The 21488-nt window shown below is 36.1% G+C and overlaps 1 protein-coding gene across 5 annotated transcripts in view; it reads right to left on the bottom strand.

Moving 5' to 3' along the window:
• The window catches only part of LOC143029243 (bestrophin-4-like), a 180820-nt gene that overhangs the window by 56144 nt on the left and 103188 nt on the right, over positions 1-21488 (bottom strand). For all 5 annotated transcript variants that reach the window (XM_076191969.1, XM_076192079.1, XM_076192111.1 and 2 more), the window contains exons 6-10: positions 18773-19011; positions 18230-18463; positions 17873-18100; positions 16439-16637; positions 15816-15961 (exon numbers count right to left, since the gene is read on the bottom strand). In XM_076191969.1, the coding sequence (XP_076048084.1) occupies positions 15816-15961; positions 16439-16637; positions 17873-18100; positions 18230-18463; positions 18773-19011 (1046 nt within the window). The remainder of the gene's footprint in view (positions 1-15815; positions 15962-16438; positions 16638-17872; positions 18101-18229; positions 18464-18772; positions 19012-21488) is intronic.

The following is a 21488-nucleotide window of genomic DNA, read 5'->3' as shown; positions in this document are numbered from 1 at the left end:
GGAATGATTTTATGCCTTTTCCTTTTTGGCTACCTCCCTTGTAAGGGGGAAAAAGCCTTGGTATATGTATGTATGTATGGATGATGCTCTACAAATAATTAGCACTAATGCTAAGAGTACAAAATTGTTGTATCAAAAAAGACTGAGTTTCATCTTGCACTTTGCCTTCCCTCTCCTCTGCTATGGATGAAATGTATTAATTTATGTAGTTTGCGTGTTAACTTATATGAATGACGATCAAAATGGAATTGTGAAGAGGTGCACTGTATGTCTTAACAGCAGGATCAATTTCAAGAAACTATTAGCCAAACATTAAAGAGCTATATCTATAGTACATAAAAATGGAATAAAAAATATTGATTATGAAACTGAAATGAGATGTATCCATTGCTGGGTATCCGGGAGGTGTGACCGTGAGAGATCAACTTAATTTCTGCATATGTCATTAAGATACACCAGTGTCATAATTTGGATTCTTTTAATGATTTGAGACCATGGTTTAATCTAAAAAATTGGATCCAGGTCTACATCTTGCTGATGCCAAACTCAAGAGGAGGTTTGCCAAAACTATTTACCACATGTTAAAGTGCCATTCATCCATTAACATATGAGGCAATACTGAATGAATGGTCCCAGAGTGTAAAAAAAACCCATGTGTTTTTATTGTGTTTATGTGTTTTGTGAGAGTGGGCATTCATGTGCCACTTGTTGTGTGTGGACACATGATTCTTGGAAGGGCGGTTCTATGAGAAACTGATTCTCACTGCTTAAGATGTACTAGCATAGCGTGGGTGGCCCCTTCTCGAGAGGAGCAAACCAAAACAAAATTAAATTGTGCTAAGGTAAGGCCTTTTCTAAAAACCCTGTTGAAAGCCCTCTTATGACACCAGCGACCCCTTACTGCAATATGATTGGTCAAATGTGTTTTAGTGTTTTATCCATAGCCAATCATGTAAATCCTAAGATGTGAAGTACAGCCCTAGAGGGAGGTGCCTAGCAGTACTGAGGTATTCTTAACATTTGAAAAAAGAAGAAGTCTTGAGACAGCTGCCCTAAAATCAGGTAAATGCAATGCAAGTAGCAACAGTGAACTCCCACAAACATTATACACACACTCTAGCATATCTAATAAACAAAGAATCATACACAGCTGGTTTGTTCTCTTACACTAGTGTCAACCTAAGTTCGCAACCTCCTGGGGTCATAGCCTGGATATATATATATATAACATGAAGTTATTTCATAATTGGCTATGGGAAGAACTAACAATCTATCTATATACCAAGGGATTTTCCCCCCTTACAAGGTAGATAGCCAAGTCAAAAGGCACACACCCAATTCAACCCATTCCTGGCCTATCTACCACCCTTTCTTCCCTCTCATCTTACCTCCTCATGGACAATGGGTCATCACTGTATCTTGCCCACTGCCCTGGGTCAGAAGCAATGCAGCAAGACACAGTACATCCATAACATGGCTGCTTCACTTAATTGGTGACCCCCCCCTCTGTCCCCTTTGGGTTGCGTCAAAATATCATTCATACATACCACATCCTACTCCCCTCCTATACTCTATCCCCTCCCTTCCTTGCATCACAGCATCATTCATACACAGCCATTCTCCACTCACCCCTATCTCCTGCCCTCTCCCTTCTTTGTTCAACAGAAATTCCTCTCTTGTTCAATGCCCCTTTCACCCCATTCATCAATTTCATCCTCAGTCATCCCATCAAGTTCACTCTATCCACCTTTGCCTTCCACACCTCTTTTATTAACCTCTTCAATGAGTCAAATTCTTGTGGGCGGCATCAACTACCTGATGTACGATGATGCATAACAATTCTCACATTATGAAATATAAATTTACATCTGTATTAATTGTTCTCAGAAAATATGATCAATCCATTTCATATAATATGGGGTCACTCAGCTACAACTACAAAATAAATATAATGAAGATGCTGATGCCGGCATCCTCTTATACCCACTTATGCCTCATGATGTCTACGTAGGCATCATCATATGGAAGGGGTTAATCTTTTTACACTTATTCTTTCTATGTGTCCAAACTATTATTTCGTTAGACCTATTTGCCATCTCCTTTTCCAACCCCTACTCTCCTCCTCTTTTCTCACTTTATCCAATCTTGTAATCCCTACCATACTTCTCAGCCATATTATCTCAAACAGATTTTCCAAGTCTTTACCCGATACAGTGCCTTTGACACAATCACCCATTTATATAATCTCATCTTTGCATCCATTCCCAAATACCTATTTTGCATGACACTTTTTAATCCCCTAAGGCATTTACTTGCTTCTCTCAGTCTGCAATTTACTTCCACCTCCACTCATCATTTTCCTGCCACAAATACCTAAAGCTATCCACTTCCTCCAGCCTCTCTCCTTCAAGACTTACTTCCTACCCACTGCCATCCTATACCCTTGTACATCTCATCACCTTACTTTTACCCACATTTACCTTCAACTTTCTTTTATTGCATACCTTCCCAAACTCTGTCACTAACTTCCTTAATCCCCCATCTGACCCTCCCACAAGAGCAGTGTCATCAGGTTAAAAGCCCTTGGTGTGTATTTACCTAGCTGTATTTTACGAGAAGGGGAGCTATTCTCATGGTGTCCAGTCTTCATATTTCGTTTTACCTAGACTGTTTTTAAATTTGTGTATTGTTTTTGCACACACCACTTTCTCATCTAACTTGTTCCAACCTTTATTACTCTAAGGGGAAAGCTGTTCTTTTTCAGGTCTCTTCTATTACTGTCTTTCTTGATTTTCTTTCCATGTCCTCTTGTATTTCTACTATCCCATTTTATTAGATCCTCTCTATCAATAGTTTCTATGCCTTTCATGATTCTATAAATAGTTATCAAATCTCCTCTCTCTCTTCTTTGTTCTAATGTCTGTAGCTCAAGTTTTGCTGGTCTCTCTTCATATGATAGTTCTGAGAGTGTTGGTGCCAATTTCGTAATTGCTCTTTGTATTCTTTCAAGTTTTATTATACATTTTTTTTGTACTTGGTGACCACGTCATCACTGCATACTCCAGTCTTGGTCTTATCAAATTGACTAGTATTTTCTTCACCATTTCTTCGTCAAGGTATGTAAATGCCACTTTGATTGTTATTAAATTATAAGTTTCTCCAAAAATTTTGTTTATGTGTTTCTCGGGGGACATATTATTCATAATAATGACTCTCAGGTCTTTCTCATTTTCTACTTTCTTAATTTCTTCTTCTCCCAATTTATATGATCCCACTATTCTTTTTTTGCTACTTCCAAATTCCATTATACTACACTTCTTAATATTGAATTCCATCTCCCACTTCCTACTCCATTCCCATACTTTATTGAGATCACTCTATAGTGACTCACAATCTTCTAGTGTTCACTTTTTTCAACAATATTGCATCATCCACAAAGAACCTCATATAACTTTCAATTCCTTCATCCATATCATTAATATATATAGCAAACATTATTGCGGCCAGAACTGTTCCTTAGTGTTTGTCTCTTACAAAGGATTACAAAGGTGGAGCATGCCGACAGGAGACCTTTTGATCCATATCTAGGTCGGATGCGAAAAAAAAAATCATATTAATAAAACAATAAATAAAAACTATAATAATGTAAATAACAAATAAAATACATAAATAAATGCATAGGTATAGTTAAATAATAAACAAACAGGCAAATAGTAAATAATGATAAATTGACATATAACTAATAATAAATGAAAATCAGACAGACAAATGATAACAAAACAAAAACAAATAATATAAGATAAATTATCATCATTACAGCATCTTACTTAGGTGTTTATCTAAATGATTCTTAAAACTTCGAACTGAACTACATTGCACTACCTGTGCAGGAAGTTTATTCCATTCATTAACTACATGGTTGGCAAAGTTGTTTCTACCTACTTCCAAATTGAATCTATTTCCGGACAGTTTGAGACCATTGTTTCTTGTCTGATTCTCATTCAATGTAAAATTTTTGTCACTTTTGATGTTGTCAATTCCCTTTAAAATCTTAAAGACCTGTATCAAGTCACCTCTGAGTCTACGCTTTTTTAGGGAAAACAGATTCATGTGTTTTAGTCGATTTTCGTATGATTTATTTTTGATATTTGGAATCAGTTTTGTGGCTCGCCGTTAAACTTTTTCCAGTCTGTCAATGTCTTTAATGAGATTCGGTGACCATACAGAAACAGCATATTCCAAATGTGGACGAACTAACGATTTATATAGCTTGTTAATGAGTGATGGACTTTTGAAATCAAAAGATTGCGCAATCAGTCCCAGAATCTTATTTGCTTTCTCAGAGGCTGAAATACATTGCTTGGATGATTTGAGGTTGTTACTGATAATTACGCCGAGATCTTTTTCACTATCCACTTTTGTTAACGAATTACCAAATAACTTGTAATCGTACTTACTGTTATTTTTACCTATGTGCATTACCTTGCATTTACTTGTGTTAAATTTCATTAGCCACTTTTCAGACCATTGCTGTAATTTATCTAAATCTACTTGAATATCTAATTGGTTTGAGTGATCATTTGCCACTCCGCACAGTTTTGTATCATCAGCAAATTTGGAAACAGTAGATTTTAGTCCATGGTCTATATCATTTATATATACTATGAATAGAAGTGGCCCAAGAATGGAACCCTGAGGAACTCCACTTGCAACACTTTTCCATCCAGAAGTTTTTCCATTTAAAACAACTCTCTGTTTTCGACCATTCAACCAATTACTAGTCCAACCTAATAGGCTACCACTTATTCCATGCAAAGCTAATTTAGTAAGTAGTCTTTCGTGTGGGACGGTATCAAAAGCTTTTGCAAAGTCTAGATATATTAAATCTATATTGTTTCTTTTGTCATAATTCGAGATAACTGTGTTGTAGAATTTGAGAAAGTTAGTCACGCAAGAACGTTTCCGTCTGAAACCATGCTGGCTATCATTTATCAATCGGTTACTTTCTAAATGATGTTCGATAGCATCTCTGATGATAGTTTCCATTATTTTTCCTACGATTGAAGTCAAACTTATAGGCCTGTAGTTATTTGGTATCTTTTTGTCACCTTTTTCTTATCACCACTCTCATTTTTCTTTCATGAAAGAAGTCTTCCATCCACTTCAGTAGTTTGCCCTGTATTCCTCCTGCAGTTTCTAATTTCTTGAGCAATTTCTTATGTGGCACCATATCAAAAGCTTTTATCAGGTCTAGAAATGCACAATCAGCCCATCCATCTCTTTCTTGTATTACATCTATTAGCCTTGAATAGAAACACATTAAGTTTGTGACGCATGATCGTCCTTGTCTAAATCCAAATTGCCTTGGATTTAGTATGTTGTTTTTTTTCCAAATGCCTTACCCATCTAATTTTGATCATTCTTTCACAAATTTTAGCTATCGTACTTGTAAGAGAGACCAGTCTATAGTTAGCAGGGTCTTCCTTGTTTCCCCCTTTATATATTGGTACTATATTTACTCTTTTCCAATCATCTGGAACTTTTCCTTCTTTCAATGAACTGTTTATTAGACTATGTCTTCTGTCTGTTAGTTCATTCCTGCATTCTCTCAAAATCCAGTTTGCCATTTCATCTGGTCCATGCGATTTTCTGACATCGAGCTTACTCAAGTGATTCATTTTTTCATTCCTTGATGCTTCTATCTCTTTCATAGGGGGGACTTTCTCCTCCCACTTGATATCTCTAGGTTGTATGTTCTCCCTCATAAACACCGATTTAAAATACTTGTTCATAATTTCTGGCATTTCTATTTCCTCTGTGAATTCAACTTCTCCTTGTCATAGTTTCTCTAATTCTTGTTTGTTTTTCAGTTTGTTGTTTACAAATCTGTAAAATAGTTTTGGTTGATCTTTACATTTTTCTATGACATCTTTTTCATATTTTCTCTTTTCTTCTCTGCACACTTGTACATATTCATTTCTACAACTAATATATATTTTCCATTTTTCAGGTCTATTGTCTTTTTTTCCATTTTATCCAAGCTTTATACCTTCTGTCTTTTAACTCCCTACATCTTTTGTTGTACCCACACTTTACATATCCTTTTCCTTGTTTTTGTCTTGGAACATACTTTTCCACTCCTTTATAAATTTTTGTCAAAATATTCCATTTCTCTTCTACTGTTGTTTCCTCTTTGTGTATTCTTTCACAGTCAGCTTTTTGAAAGAATTCTCTTATTTGATAAAAAAAAAAAAAATCATACATCAATCTTCCTTTTCTATATTTTTCATTTTTTCCATGTATTTTTCCTCATTTAGTTCCAGTTCAACCAATATGTGGTCGCTTTTACTTATTGGTGTCTTATATTCAATCTTGTCCACCATTTTGGTTTCTGATGTGATTATTAGGTCCAGTCTCGATGGTTCTTCCTCATTTCTATACCTAGTATTCTCTTGTATCCATTGCATCAGTGTATGTTCTATAATCATATCAAGTAGTACATTTCCTCATAGGTCATCTCCACCCTTCACTGTCATCTCTTCCCAGCAGATTTCTTTACAATTAAAGTCACCCATTATAATTATTCTTCCTCCATCTTCCATTATCCTATTTAGAGTTATCCTTGTGTCTTCTAACATATTTTTGTGTTCTTCTTCTTCCAACGAAGCTGTTTTAGGAGGCACAAAATTTACTACAAACTTCCTGGTCTTCCCATCCTTGTCCTCCACTTCCATCATAAGCATCTCTACTCTATTCTTTCCATATGTGACATTCCTCACATTTATATCCTTCTTAGTCAGGAACATAACTCCACCCCCTTGTTTTACCTCTCTGTTTCTAATCCAATAATTATATGCACCATGTCCTTTCAATTTTGTCTCTACAATTCCCATTATGTCCGGTTCTTTTTCCTTCGGGTAATCATTCAGTTCGTTCAAACCTGTTATTAAGCCATCCATATTTGTGTAAGACACTTTTAATTTTCTGTTATTTCCATCCTGTTTTCTCTTTTCCTTCCGTTTTTCTCTGCTATGAACCATTTCCTCACTTTCATATTCACTACTCTCCAATAGAATTTCTCTTTGTCTGACTCTGTTCTGTTCTCGTTTTTTTTTTCCTTAGCTTCTAGTCTTTTTGCTTTCTCATCCTCTCTTTCCTCTTTATTCATCTCTCTTTTTATCCATACCTGTTTATATTGATAACTTTTTGCTAGTTTCCCTGTTTTTCCTAAGGTATTCTCTGCTGTCTTTTGTGACCTGAATTTAACCATAATTGGTCTGGTCTTATCTGTATTGTATTTCCCTATTCTATATATTTCTTCTATTTCTTTCCCTGTTTATGGTTCATCTTCTTGAACTGATTCTAATATATTTTTTATTTTTTTCTTCTCCTCCTTTACTCTTGTAGTCCTATTTGGATTATACTTCTCTTCCATCCCTAATATAATTATACATTTCTTTTTATCAGCTAAGTCTCATACTATATTCTCCTTCTCCCTCATCACTTTAATAAATGTGTCCTTAGTTTGTTCTTTCATCTATTGTTTCACAATATCTCTAAATTAAGTTTTATTGTTTTCTTGTACTTTTTTCCAACGACCTACCTCTCTTGCTATGGACTCTTTATTCTCCTTATTATTCCTCTTTAATTCCTCATTCTCATCCTTTACTTCTCTTAACTGTCTTTTTAATTCTTCTATTTCTTTAGTTAGGTTTTGATTCTCCTTCTTTAGTTCTTCCAGTTTATCAATTCTTTGTGTAACTAGTGTTAATTGGTTAAACCTAACCTCCCATGCTTCGTTCATTTTTTTTTTTTTTAGTTTCTCCTCTAGATTTACTAGCCAGGGGAGGTTGTCATTTCCTCCCTCATTAAATCCATAAAAGCAGTTATCTTCTCTTTCCATTGAGCTGCTATTATCTATATTTCTACTTCTGATACCTCTGCTCCCCTGTTCTACTTCATCTGTGTGTTCTGCACATCTTTTGTTGACACTCCTTCTGATGTCTGGGGCCCATTCATCCCCTTCCTCATTTCCTTCAATTTTCCTCAATAATGTCTCCTCTTCTCCTTTTTCTTTACCTGCCCATTACACCACGAGCTTTCCCCTTCCCTACTAATACAACCCAGGTACTCCCTCATCGCTATAATCCATGATAATTGTGTTTCTTTCCGGAGTTCCAATCTTTGCTGTTAGTTTGATGCGTGTGTATGTTTGTGCATTTAACCTAGTTGTATTATACAGGAGGGGGAGCTATGCTTGTCGTGACCCATCTTATTATCTCACAACATCTACCGGTAGTTTGTTCTTGTATGGTGTTTACACACTATTGTTTCATCCAATTTCTTCCAGACATCCACCACTCTGTGTGGAATTTTTTTTTCTCCAGATCTCTTCTATAAATGTCCTTTTTGAGTTTCTTTTCATGTCCCCTTGTTTTTCATTTATCCCACTTTAATAAGTCTTCTCTGTCAAGGACTTCCATGCCTTTCATGATTTTGTAAATGACCAATAGATCGCCTCTTTCTCTTCTTTGTTCCAGGGTTGGTAGTTCCAGTTTAGACAATCTTTGCTCATATGTTAATTTTGATAATGTTGGGGCCATCTTTGTTATTGCTCTTAGGATTCTTTCTATTTTCCTTATATTCTTTTATGTACTGGGTGTCCATAGTGTCTTATCAGTGTGACTAGTGTTTTCTTTACCATTACCTCATCCAAGTAAAACACTACCTTCATTGATCTTGATAAATTGTAGGTTTCTCTATTTTATCTGCTTGTCTGGGGACATGTCTTTGGTGATGATTACTCCTAGGTCCTTTTTTGGAACTAACTTTCTTTACTTCCCTTGCACAGATTTTATATTGTCCTGATATTCTTTTCTATTTTTTTCAATTTCCATTATACTACATTTCTTAATATTGAAGTTCATTTCACACTTCTGACTCCATTTCCAGACCTTGTCCAGGTCTCTTTGTAGCAATATTTATCTGTACTTACTTTCTTTAGTAGTTTTGCGTCTTCTGCAACGAAGTTCGTGTAACATTCTACACCTTCATCAATGTCATTTACATATATAGCAAACATTATTGGAACCAGTACTGAACCCTGTGGGACTCCACTTATCATTTCTTCTCAAGTAGAGTTTTTACCTCTGAGCACCACTCTCATTTTTCTCCCACGCAAGAAATCTTCCATCCATTTAAATAGTTTTCCATATATACCTCCTGTTGTTTTGAGTTTTCTTAATATTCTTTTGTGTGGTACTTTATCAAATGCCTTTTGTTAGTCCAAGAAAGCACAGTCTGCCCATCTGTCCCTTTTTTGCATTATATCTATTAGCCTTGAATAAAAACAGATTAAATTTGTAGTACATGATCTTCCTTGTCTAAAACCGAATTGTCTTGGATTTACTATATTGTTCTCCAGATGTTTAGTCCATCTACTTTTGATGACTTTCTCACAAATTTTTGCTATTGTACTTATAAGGGAGACTGGTCTATAGTTTGTTGGGTCTTCCTTGTTTCCTTACATATTTTGTCTGTCTATAACAGTGATTCTTAACCTGGGGGGCGCCCCCCCCTAGGGAGGTGTAAGTGATTTTCAGGGGGGGCACGCGAGGCTCAGGAGAAAAGTAGAAATTTGACATGTTATTTTCTTGAGAAGAAATGGGTCAGTAATGTAGAGGTAAGTTTATGAGATAATGCAGAAGTATCGTCGTCACTAACTTTATTTTCAAAAGTCTCCCAGCCATACAAATTTTCCAATGTATTGACCCCCCCCTCCCTGCAAGGGGGGCGTGGAGGAAAAGAACAGTTCCTAGAGGGGGCGTGGTAGTAAAAAGGTTAAGAACCACTGGTCTATAATGTATTTTTCGTTTTTTTTTTTCTTCCCTGCATATTTTTACATATTCATTTCTTAGTTTGATATATATTTGCCATTTTACATTTTTTTCTTTCTTTTTTCCATCTTTTCCAAGCTTTGTCTTTTTATCTTTTGTCTCTCTACATTTTTTGTTATACCAGCACTTAATGTACACCTTTTCCTGTTTTTAATATTGTCCATTTCTCTTCCACCTGTGTTTCTTCATTAAAGAAGTTTTACCAATTCACTTTTTGAAAGAATTTTCTGAGTTCCCCAAAATCTGTTTTGTTATACATCAGTCTTCCTTTTATATATGTGTGTGGAAGGGTGGTGAGGTAAACTCCAAAAACCGTTGGAATTTCATTGCTAATGTTTTGTTATGCAATGACTTCTTCAGTGCACACATAATTCATTGATCTTATATACTCCCAGCTTATCTCAATCCTTCACAATAAATGTCATTCCTCCCACACACCTGTCCAGCTCGCAAAAAATGCTGCTTGCTCACCTTGCTAACTTAATAAATCCATCTCAGTGGTTGTTATGTGGATGTCAAGCAATGTATACTTCCTTAATTATCATTCTTTTCTTCTTGGGTACTCCTCTATGGAGGACTTTTGTTTTTTCACAATCTGGTAGGTGAATCATTAATTTGTCAGAGCCCACCATACTTCAAACTTGTTAGTGGTCTACCTTGACAACTTAGGCCATCTACTAGATTAGGAAAAAACAGAGGTGCTCCATAGAGGACTACCCAAGAAGAAAAGAAGAAGAATTGAGACAGCATACATTACTTTATATCCATGTAGCAACCACCAAGATGGATTTATCAAGTTGACGAGGTTAGTGAGCACCATGATTCTTTGCGAAGCTGGACGAATGTGTGGGAGGAGCTACGTTGATCAAGAAGAAATGGGTTAAGTTGGGAGTTTATAAGCTGTCAATGAAATGCTTGTGTACACTCTGAGGAAGTCCTTATAGGAAGAAACATTAGCAATAAAACTCCAGTGGTTTTTGATGTTTACCTCACCACCCTTCCACAGAGGAAGACTGTGAATCACTACAGAAAGACTTGGATAAAGTCTAGGAATGGAGTCAAAAGTGGGAAGTGAACTTCAACATCAAGAAATGTAGTATAATGGAGTTTGGAAAAAGTAAAAATAGAATATCAGATAATATAAAATTGGTACAAAGGAAGTTATAAAAGTTAGCTTGGAAAGGGACCTAGGTAATTATTAGCAAAGACATGTCACAAGACAAGCATATCAACAAAATACTCATAAAAACCCTGAATTTACTAAGATCAATGAAAGTGGCTTTTGACTATTTGGATGAGGAAATGGTAAAGAAAATATTAGTTACACTGATAGGACCAAGATTGGAGTATGCTGCAACACTATGGACACCCAGTACTAAAAAGAATATAAAGAAATTAGAAAGAATACATATACCAATAAGAAAGAATATAAAGAAAGATGGCACCAACACTCTCCAAGTTAACATAGGAACAAAGATTGTCCAAATTGGAACTACCAACACTAGAACAAAGAAGAGAAAGAGGAGATATACTGACCATTTATAGAATTATGAAAGGGATGGAAGTCCACAACAGAGATGATTTCTTAAAGTGGGATAAAAGAAAAACAAGAGGACATGAAAAGAAACTCAAAAAAGAGTTATAGAAGAGATCTGAAATAGAATAGCTTCCCACTTAGAGGGGTGGATATCTGGAATAAATTGGATGAGGCAACAGTGTGTGCAAATACTATACAAGAATTTAAGCACAAACTTGATGCTGAAAGATACAAAGATGGGTCCCTACAAGCATAGATACCTTCCCATATAATACAACTAGGTAAATACAGCTAGGTAAAATAGGTAAAATACACACACACGAACCACTGAGCTGTCAACAGCTGTCAACTAGAACTCTGTAGGCTGCCGAATAAGATGAAAATTCTCAATAGTGCAAGGAGAGCAAGAGGCCTGGGTTGCATTGAGTGGGAGGGGAGCACTTGTAGTTGCCCAAAATGATTTCTGTGCAGTGTTAAATGTGTCTATTGAGAGAAAATGCATGGGAACCATGATGGATCAAGAGAAAACAGCGACAAGTTTGAGTCAGATGTCGACACAAACACAGAGCCCTCTGGAGAAATGGATTATTTTGATGGAAATTTATAATGAAGGAGTGAATAAATATGTATAAACAGAAACAGGAAAAGGTTTACATTAAGTGCTGGTTCAAAAGAAGATGCAGTGAGGTGAAAGATAGAAGAGATAAAGCTTGGAAAAGATGGGAAAAAAAACACAAAAAAAAGGAAAGTGGCAAATATATATCAACCATATAAATGAATATGTAAAAGTGCACAGAGAGGAGAAAAGAAAATATGAAAAAGACATCAGAGAAAAGTTTAATTATCAACCTAAACTATTCTATAGATATGTGAATGATAGACTTAAAAATAAACAGGAAATGGTGAAACTACACTATGGAAATATAGAATATAAAGATTTATAAATGGCTGAAGTCATGAACAATCACTTCAAGTCAGTTTTCACTAGAGAAAAAGTACAGCACTGGGATGAAGGAAATGAAGTGTGATCCCCACCCCCAAGAGGGAAATAACAATAACATAAAAAGAAATAATGGTTCAATTAACGAACCTTGATGTCAGGAAAATACACGGCCCAGACAGAATTGCAAACTGGATACTAAAAGAATGTAAAGAAGAATTAATGGGCAAAATATATAACATAGTAAGTTGCTCACTCAAAGAAGGAAAAATACCAAAGGACTGGAAAAATGCCAATATTGTACAAATATATAAAGAAGGAAACAAAAAAAGAACCAACAAATTACAGACCGGTCTCCCCTACAATCACTGTAGCCAAAATCTGTGAAAAAATGATCAAGAATAAATGGGTAAAACACCTGGGAGACAACAATATAATAAAACTGAGACAATTAGGATTCAGACTGGAATACATAGGAGGGATACAAGCTAAATTACTAAACTGGATAGAGGACTTCTTGCATGGCAGAAAAATGAGAGTAGTGCTCAGAAAACAGAGTTCAGCTTGGGAGGAGGTGATTAGTAGAGTTCCACAGGGATTAGTGTTGGTTCCAATAATGTTCGATATTAATAAAGTGGGATCTGAAAAAGATTTGGTAGTAACTATCTCAAATGACATGTCCCCTGATAAATATATCAACAAAATTGTTGGAGAATCTTACAACTTGCTAAAATCAATAAAGGCAGCTTTTACCTATTTAAATGAAGAAATGGTTAAAAAAAATACTAATCACACTAATAAGGCCTAGACTGGAGTATGCTGTGATACTATGGTCACCCAGAACCAAAACGAATATAAAGAAAATTGAAAGAATCCAGAGAGCAGTCATGAAAATGGCCCCAACACTTTCAAACCTGTCATATGAGGAGAGAATGGCTAAATTGAAATTTCTGACTTTGGAACACAGAAGAGAAATAGGTGACCTGCTGACCATCTACAGAATCATGAAAGGCAAGGAAGTACTTGATAGAGAGGGCTTACTAAATTGGGATAAAAGAAATATTAGGAGACATGAAAAGAAACCCAAAAAGGATAGTTATAGAAGAGACCTGGAAAAAAAAAAAAAAAAAAAAAAATACAGTGTGTGGATAAAATAATAGTGTGTGCAAAAAATATACACAAATTTAAGAGCAAACTAGACACTGTGATATACAAAGATGGGACACAACAAGCATAGCTCCCTTCTTGTCAGATACAACTAGGTAAATATGTACACACACACACACATTACTACGGTGGTCCGAGTTCTAAACCTGCCCAGGCTGAAATAATTTCAGTAATGCTGTGCTGTGAGTCATTACTCCAACTCTCATGGGTGGAGAGTGTGTGTGTGTAAGGTCACAGCATTACCCATAGATCGGTCTTACATGAGCTCTGAGCTCTCTTCCAGGAGGGAAATACCTGTTGATCATGAATCCAACACGTGATCCAAGACCATGGTGGTGAATCACACACACACTCAATGGCTCAATGGTAGTGATTGCAGCTGCCACTATGGCATTCCGAGTTTGAATACCACCCAGGGCTGAAATAATTTCAGTATCACTCAAACTTTAGTGGATGGGGAGTTGGGGGTGTGTGTGCATGTGAGGTCACAGCATTACCCATAGACTGATCATATATGAGCTCTGAGCTTTCAGGAGGGTAGTAGCTGTCGATCACAAGTCCAACACATGATCCAAGACCATGGTGAATAACACAGAAATGGCTGAAGTCATGAGCATACACTTCAAGTCAGTTTTCACTTGAGAAAATGTACAGCATCGGGATGAAGGGCAAGAAGTGAGATCCTCCCCCCCCATGAGGGAAATAATAATAGTAACACGAAAAGAAATAATGGACCAAATAACGAACCTTGATGTCAGGAAATTGCATGGCCCAGATGGAATTGCAAACTGGATACTAAAAAAAAAAAAAAAAAAAAAAAAAAAATATATATATATATATATATATATATATATATATAGAAAAATATATAATATAATAAGTTGCTCACTCAAAGAAGGAAAAATACCAGAAGAGGAGGAAACTAGGAAAACCCAACAAATTACAGACCAGTTTCCCTTACAAGCATGGTAGCTAAAATTTGTGAAAAAGTTATCAAAAACAGATGGATAAAACATCTGGAGAACAGTGTACTAAATCCAAGACTTTGGATTTAGATAGGGAAGATCATGTGCCACAAATTTTATCTGTTTTTTACTCAAGATTATTAGATATAATACAGGAAAGGGATGGATGAACAGATTGTGCTTTCCTAGACCTACAAAAATCTTTTGAGAAAGTACCACACAAAACACTAAATGGAAACCATAGGAGGGATACGAGGTAAACTACTGAAATGAATGGAGGATTTCTTGCATGGAAGAAAAATGAGAGTAGTGCTTAGAGATAAGAGTTCTACTTGGGAAGAGGTGATTAGTGGAGTTCCACAGAGATCAGTTTTGGCTCCAATAATGTTTGCTATTTATGTGAATGACATGGATGAGGGTGTAGAATGTTACATGAGCTTCTTTGCAGAAGACGCAAAATTGTTGAAGAAAGTGAGTACTGAAACAGGTTGTCAGTTGCTGCAGAGAGATCTGAACAGGATTTGGGAATGGAGTCAGAAGTGGGAAGTGGACTTCGACATTAAGAAATGTAGCATAATGGAATTTGGAAAATGTAAAAAAAGGATATCAGGACAATATGAAATTGGAAGAAAGGAAGTAAATAAAGTGGGGTTTGAAAAAGACCTGGGAGTAATCATCACAAAGGCCATGTCCCCTGATAAACAGATACACAAAATTGTAGGAGAAACCTACAACTTGCTAAGATCAATAAAGGTGGCTTTTACTTACTTGGACAAGGAAATGGTAAAGAAAATACTAGTCATACTGAAAAGACCAGATTGGAGTATGCAGCAACACCATGGTCATCCAGTACCAAAAAGAATATAAGGAAAAATTGAGAGAATCCAGAGAGCAACTACAAAGATGGCCCAATACTTTCAAAACCGTCATATGAAGAGAGATTGTCAAAACTAGAATTACCAACTCTGGAACAAAGAAGAGAAAGAGGTGACTTGTTGACAATCTATAGAATCATGAGAGGTATGGAAGTCCTTGATAAAGAAGACTTAGTAAATTGGGATACGAGAAATACAAGGTGACATGGAAGGAAGCTCAAAAGGGACAGTTATAGAAGAGACCTGAAAAAGAACATCTTTAGAGTGGTGGATGTGTGGAACAAACTAAACAAAACAATAGTGTGTGCAAAAACCATACACAAATTTAAGAGCAATTTAGACACTGCGAGATAGACGGGACACCAAGAGCATAGCTCTCCTTCCTGTAACATACCACTAGGTAAATATAGATACATTTTTAAAATAATGTCTTACCTGCATGGAAACATTGGTACGGTTGCGAGTGACTGATCCTGGACTGTGACTATTTACACGCGAAAATGATGAAACTTTTGAGGATGAGCGGTTGATGCCCCGATGAGGTTTACCTGAATGATTCTTGCGTATGGACTGTGTGCTTCCTGTTATGAAGAAAAATGTGTAATGCATGACCTGGTAGTATTGCTAGGAAAGTGATAATGTGAAACCTTCCCATGATTTAAGTGAGGAGTGCAAGGGGCACATGTGATGGGCAATGGCAGACCTACATTTTTGAACCCTGAAGCTTCAAATATTGATTGGCACAAGATACTTAAGACATGTGTGACATTATCATCCAAATAACTATAACTACATTCATGTGCAGAATTATTGTGACATCCATAGACTCTCATCACTAATTAAACCTCAAGAAATTGGGTGAAAAATAAATTCATTCAGCCAAGATGAGCTGTTATTTATCAAGGGTAATAAAATTAGCTTCATCATCCCAATTTAATTTGGTACTAAAAGCTGACTTACAAGTGATAGATTTGTAGTCCTCTTCACAGGGAAAGATGCTGTAGATGAAAAAATTATGTGAATATGTACTAGACAAAATGTTATGAAGAACAACTCACCTTGGAGCCTTCCACTTTTTCTTCTTTCTCTCTCTTGACTTCCAGATGTGATGCGATTTAAGATCATAGAAAGCATAGAATTTTTGCGTACAGATGAGAGCGAAGCTCCAATCCCTGAACGAGATGACAAAATACTTCCTGTCCTCTCTTTGGATGATGCAATATTAATTGGAGTAGTTTTGTTGTTTTCATCATTCACCTACAATCAGAAAAAATACTGTCATTACACAAAAGAAATATATAAAGCAAGGACATGCTTTAAGTCTAAAGTATCTGGCTTCTAAGAATGATAAAAGGAGATATTTTCTTTTTTGTTTTCTAATGTCATCATTTATAACTCTGTCTAGTCAAACACTATCTTTGTTTACAAAATATATGTTACTGGAAGTCTTTTAACCAGAGAGCGGTTCCTTTTCCTGGATAACATGATGCTACAACCAATTTCAAGGTAAGAAACTGATAAATGCATGTGCATGTACCGTAGGCACAAGAGAAAGGGAACTGAACAAATTTCTGGTTGAAGCAGAATGAATACACTGAACTGTTTGAAATGAGAATGAAAGTCATAGTGCTATGAATACATAGTGCTTTGTTGGTGGCATGTGTTTAAGAAACTAATTTGCAAATATAAGGAAGTAATCAGTCAAGGAATCAATCCATTGCCATATTTCTCTCTTGAGGGAGATCTGGAGCTCCTAGGATACTGGTTATGGATGGTGGTTCAGCCCATATGTCACTAATCTATGAGATTTTATATTGCTGTCAGGAATGAATGAGTGCGTGAAGTACTGTAGTATTAGGTGCTCTGAGTCTTCCATGTGGTGGTCACATCTTGGACAACTGGTGTCAGTTACCAGGCTGATTCTATGTTGATGTTTTAGTATGGGGTGGTGACCTGAATGAAGGCATGCCAGTGTAACTCTAGTCTATCTTAAGATTTATTTCCCTATTGGTTTAATTTCTGGGTGACATACATCCTATGTGCATCCAGTGCCTATCAAGCTCATTCATCCACTTCTACTTTCCACTTTTTTTTTTGCTAGTCTTTCCTCATTCATTCTTTCCATATGCCCAAACCACTTAAGCACTCTTTGATCTACCGTATCCAACAATTCTCTTTTCACCCCCACATTTATTCTACTAGATTTCTCAAATGCATATAGTACCCTATAGTGCCAAAGGTACAATCATTTCCACACTACCTCCTCTTTGCATCCATCTCCAAATGCCTATTTCTAACAAAAGTTTTCAGTGCATTCAGACATCTACTTGCTTTCTTTTTTTAATTTTTATAATTAAATTTACATTCACTCCTCCACTCCCTGTAACATTTGACTTCAAGTCCCTCCAGCTTCTCAACTTTCACATTCAACCTGCCACCATCATTATTCCTGGTACATGATATAAATGAAAATTCTAGTTTCATGTAAATACCTGAATATTTAAGAGATTCTCTTCATTTTCCTCCTCCAAGAGTGGCAAAAACTCTTGTTCAATTTCAGGTACCTCAATGTTAGCAGTGCTCCCTTGTGGTGGTTCCCGCTTATATTGCTCTGCAGCAATTGTGTAAGGAAGTTCTTGTGGGAAAACTTCATCCCAATACAGATCTTGGACTAAATCTGGATACTCACAGTGCATTTCATCCACTATGAGGTATGACACCTAAAAGATGAAGAAAAAGAAAAAAAAAAAAAAAAAGGAATTTATTGAAAATTCATTTAAATGCAGACAACCCATCATACTGACAAAGATGAACTTTGAGTTGCATTACAAAATTCAATCTAGACTAACTTGGAGGTTCCTGTCCACCAGCCAGTTCACTTCAAAATCATCATCATCTTCACCAAATGGATTGACAAGAGACTCTGCTACTTTGAGCCAACCCATGTAAAAAAAGAATTGCAGAAAAGTGAACATGGGAACATAGAGATCTGTCCTATGGTTTGGGTAGTTCTTGGAGGTGTCTAGAAACTGGTGTCCCATTATAGTTCCCAAGAAGAACACATACACTGAGAGTGTCACAACCTGTCATGAAGAAGCAGAAGCAAAAGATTAGAATTCATCTAAGGTAATCAATTAGACTTGGGATAGAGTGTGGAAAGGGATGACTGGTAACAAGAAACAGTATTTCAACAGAGGTTAGGGATAGTAACAATTTTAACAATAAAATACTTATAGATACAATAAGGGTATCATTGAACTTTATATAAAGCACATATCACTTAAAAATTATGCCATTTAACTAATACATTTTGAAAATCAAAGAGGAGCACTTATTACTGAACAAAACTAAGCAAGAATGAGAAGGTTAATTGTTACATAAGCTGTCCATACCTGTGTGTACACAAGGGGTATACTAATCCAATCATAGCTCAATAATCCCCCACACAATCCTCGGAAGCGATTTATCTCATCTATGATTGTTTTTACAGCAAAGTCGTCACGGATTCTTCCTTCTTTGCGTGCCCTTGTGACAATACTTCCTGCCCACACCAAAGGCATCCAATACTTAGGATGGGCAGTTTTGCTATCCAAGTCATCAAATATTTTCTTTTCATTGGGTGTTAGGAAACCTTAAAAAACAAAGAAGTTTCTGTGTAATTCATAGGTCTTCATTGGCACTTTTAATGAAAACACTCAGTATTCTATGGTTTACTGTTGACAAAATCAGTTAGAAATATTCAGTAATGGAATACTTTTTACTAACATTCATCTTAGTAGTCATTCTTGTGTCCAAGAACATTACAAAAACACAATTTGTTTTACATGACCACAATGAAAAACAAGAATCTCATCACAATACAATTACCTCAAGCAATGACCTAATTTAGGGAATACATTCTTTCACTAGAATAGTTAGTCAAATCATTGAGGCTATTGACAAAACTACCATTATGACAATTTTTTCAATCCTAAATGTGTCCACACATCTGACATCTTTATTAATTTTTGTCTATCAAATTCAATAGTTGGATTTGATACAAAAGAGTGAATAATAGTGCCAGTATTTACCTAGTTGTATTTTGCGGGAAGGGGAGCTATGATCGTGGTGTCCTGCCATTGTATCTCGCAGTGTCTAGTTTGCTTTTAAACTCATGAATGGTTTTTCCACATACTATTTCATTATCCAGTTTGTTCCAAGTGTCTAAAACTCTATGTGGAAAACTGTTTTTCTTCAGTTCTCTTCTATACCTATGTTTTTTTATTTTCTTTCCATGTCCTCTTGTGTTTCTCTTGTCCCAGTTAAGTAAGTCCTCTCTATCAAGTATCTCTGTGCCTTTCATGATTCTGTAGATGGTCAATAGGTCACCTCTCTCTCTTCTTTGCTCCAGTGTCGGTAACTCCAGTTTAGCCAATCTCTCCTCGTATGATAGGTTTGCAAGTGCAGGTGCCATTTTTGTAGCTGCTCTTTGGATTCTTTCTATTTTCTTTATATTCTTTTTGGTACTGGGGGACCACAATGTCGCCGCATACTCTAGTCTAGGCCTTATCAATGTAACCAATATTTCTTTTTATCATGTCTTCGTCCAAGTATGCAAATACCACTTTTATTGATCTTAGCAAGTTGTAAGTCTCCCCAACAATTTTGTTAATCTGTTTATCATAGGACAAGTTGTTTGTGATAATTACCCCCAAATCTTTTTCGGATCCTACTTTCTTTACTTCCTTGGTTCCAATTGCATATCTTCCTGATATTCTATTTTTGCTTTTTCCAAACTCCATTATGCTACACTTCTTAGTATTAAAGTCCACTTCCCATTTCTGACTCCAGTTCCATACCTTATTCAGGTCTTCTTGCAGTGCTTCACAGTCCTTATCAGTTTCTACTTTCCTTAACAGTTTGGCGTCGTCAGCAAAGAAGCTCATGTAACAGTTCACATCCTCGTCCATGTCATTCATATAGATAGCAAATATTATTGGTGCCAGTACAGATCCTTGCGGTACTCCACTGATCACCTCTTTCCAATCTGAATATTTTTCTCTGAGCACTACTCTCATCTTTCTACCAGTCAGGAAGTCCTCCATCCATTTTAGTAGGTTCCCTTGTATTCCTCCTATGTGTTCCAGTTTTTTTTAGTAATTTTCTGTGTGGTACTTTGTCAAAGGCTTTTTGCGGAACGCACAATCAGCCCATCCATTTCTTTCTTGCACTATGTCTATTAGCCTTGAGTAGAAGCATATTAAGTTTGTGGTGCATGATCTTCCTTGTCTGAACCCGAATTGTCTTGGGTTTAATATGTTGTTGTCTTCCAGATGTTTTACCCATCTATTTTTGATGATTTTCTCACAAATTTTGGCTATATTGCTTGTTAGTGATACTGGCCTATAGTTGGTGGGTTCTTCCTTGTTTCCTCCTTTATATATTGGTAAAAAGTTAGCATTTTTCCAGTCATTAGGTATCTTTCCTTCTTTGAGTGAGCTATTTATTATGATGTCTGTTAGTTCTTCTTTGCATTACTTTAGAATCCAATTTGCAATACCATCCGGGCCATGTGATTTTCTGACGTCCAGTTTTGATAGATGTTCTGATATTTCTTTTTGTGATGTTGTGAACTCACTCATGTGGGGAGACTGCTTGTTATTATCTACGTCCCAATTTTGTATTTTCTCTCTGGTGAAGACAGATTTAAAGTGCTTGTTCATGATTTCGGCCATCTCTAATTCTTCTGTGTATTCTATATTTCCTTGGCGTAGTTTCACCATTTCCTGTTTGGTTTTGAGTTTACCATTCACATACCGATAGAATAGCTTGGGTTGATCTTTGCATTTATCTGTAATATCCTTCTCATGGTTCCTTTTTTCCTCTCTTCTCACATTAACATACTCATTTCTATAGTTTATATAAATTTGCCATTTGCTTTGTTTTTTGTCTTTTCTCCACCTTTTCCAAGCTTTGTCCCTTCTGTCTTTGAAGGGACTAAGTAAGATGACAAATGTGTAGACGCATTTAGGATTGTCAAAAAAATGATCATAGATGGTAGTTTTGTCAAGTCTCAATGACTTGACTAAAGTTTCCTTAGGAGGAAGGGGTGGTGGATGGGAGTGATAT

This window comes from Oratosquilla oratoria, chromosome 1, assembly GCF_046742065.1.
Source record: "Oratosquilla oratoria isolate Oo_2021 chromosome 1, ASM4674206v1, whole genome shotgun sequence".
Taxonomy (NCBI): domain Eukaryota; kingdom Metazoa; phylum Arthropoda; class Malacostraca; order Stomatopoda; family Squillidae; genus Oratosquilla; species Oratosquilla oratoria.
Note: the sequence above shows the minus strand (reverse complement) of the source record. Positions and strands in the feature narration are given on the sequence as shown.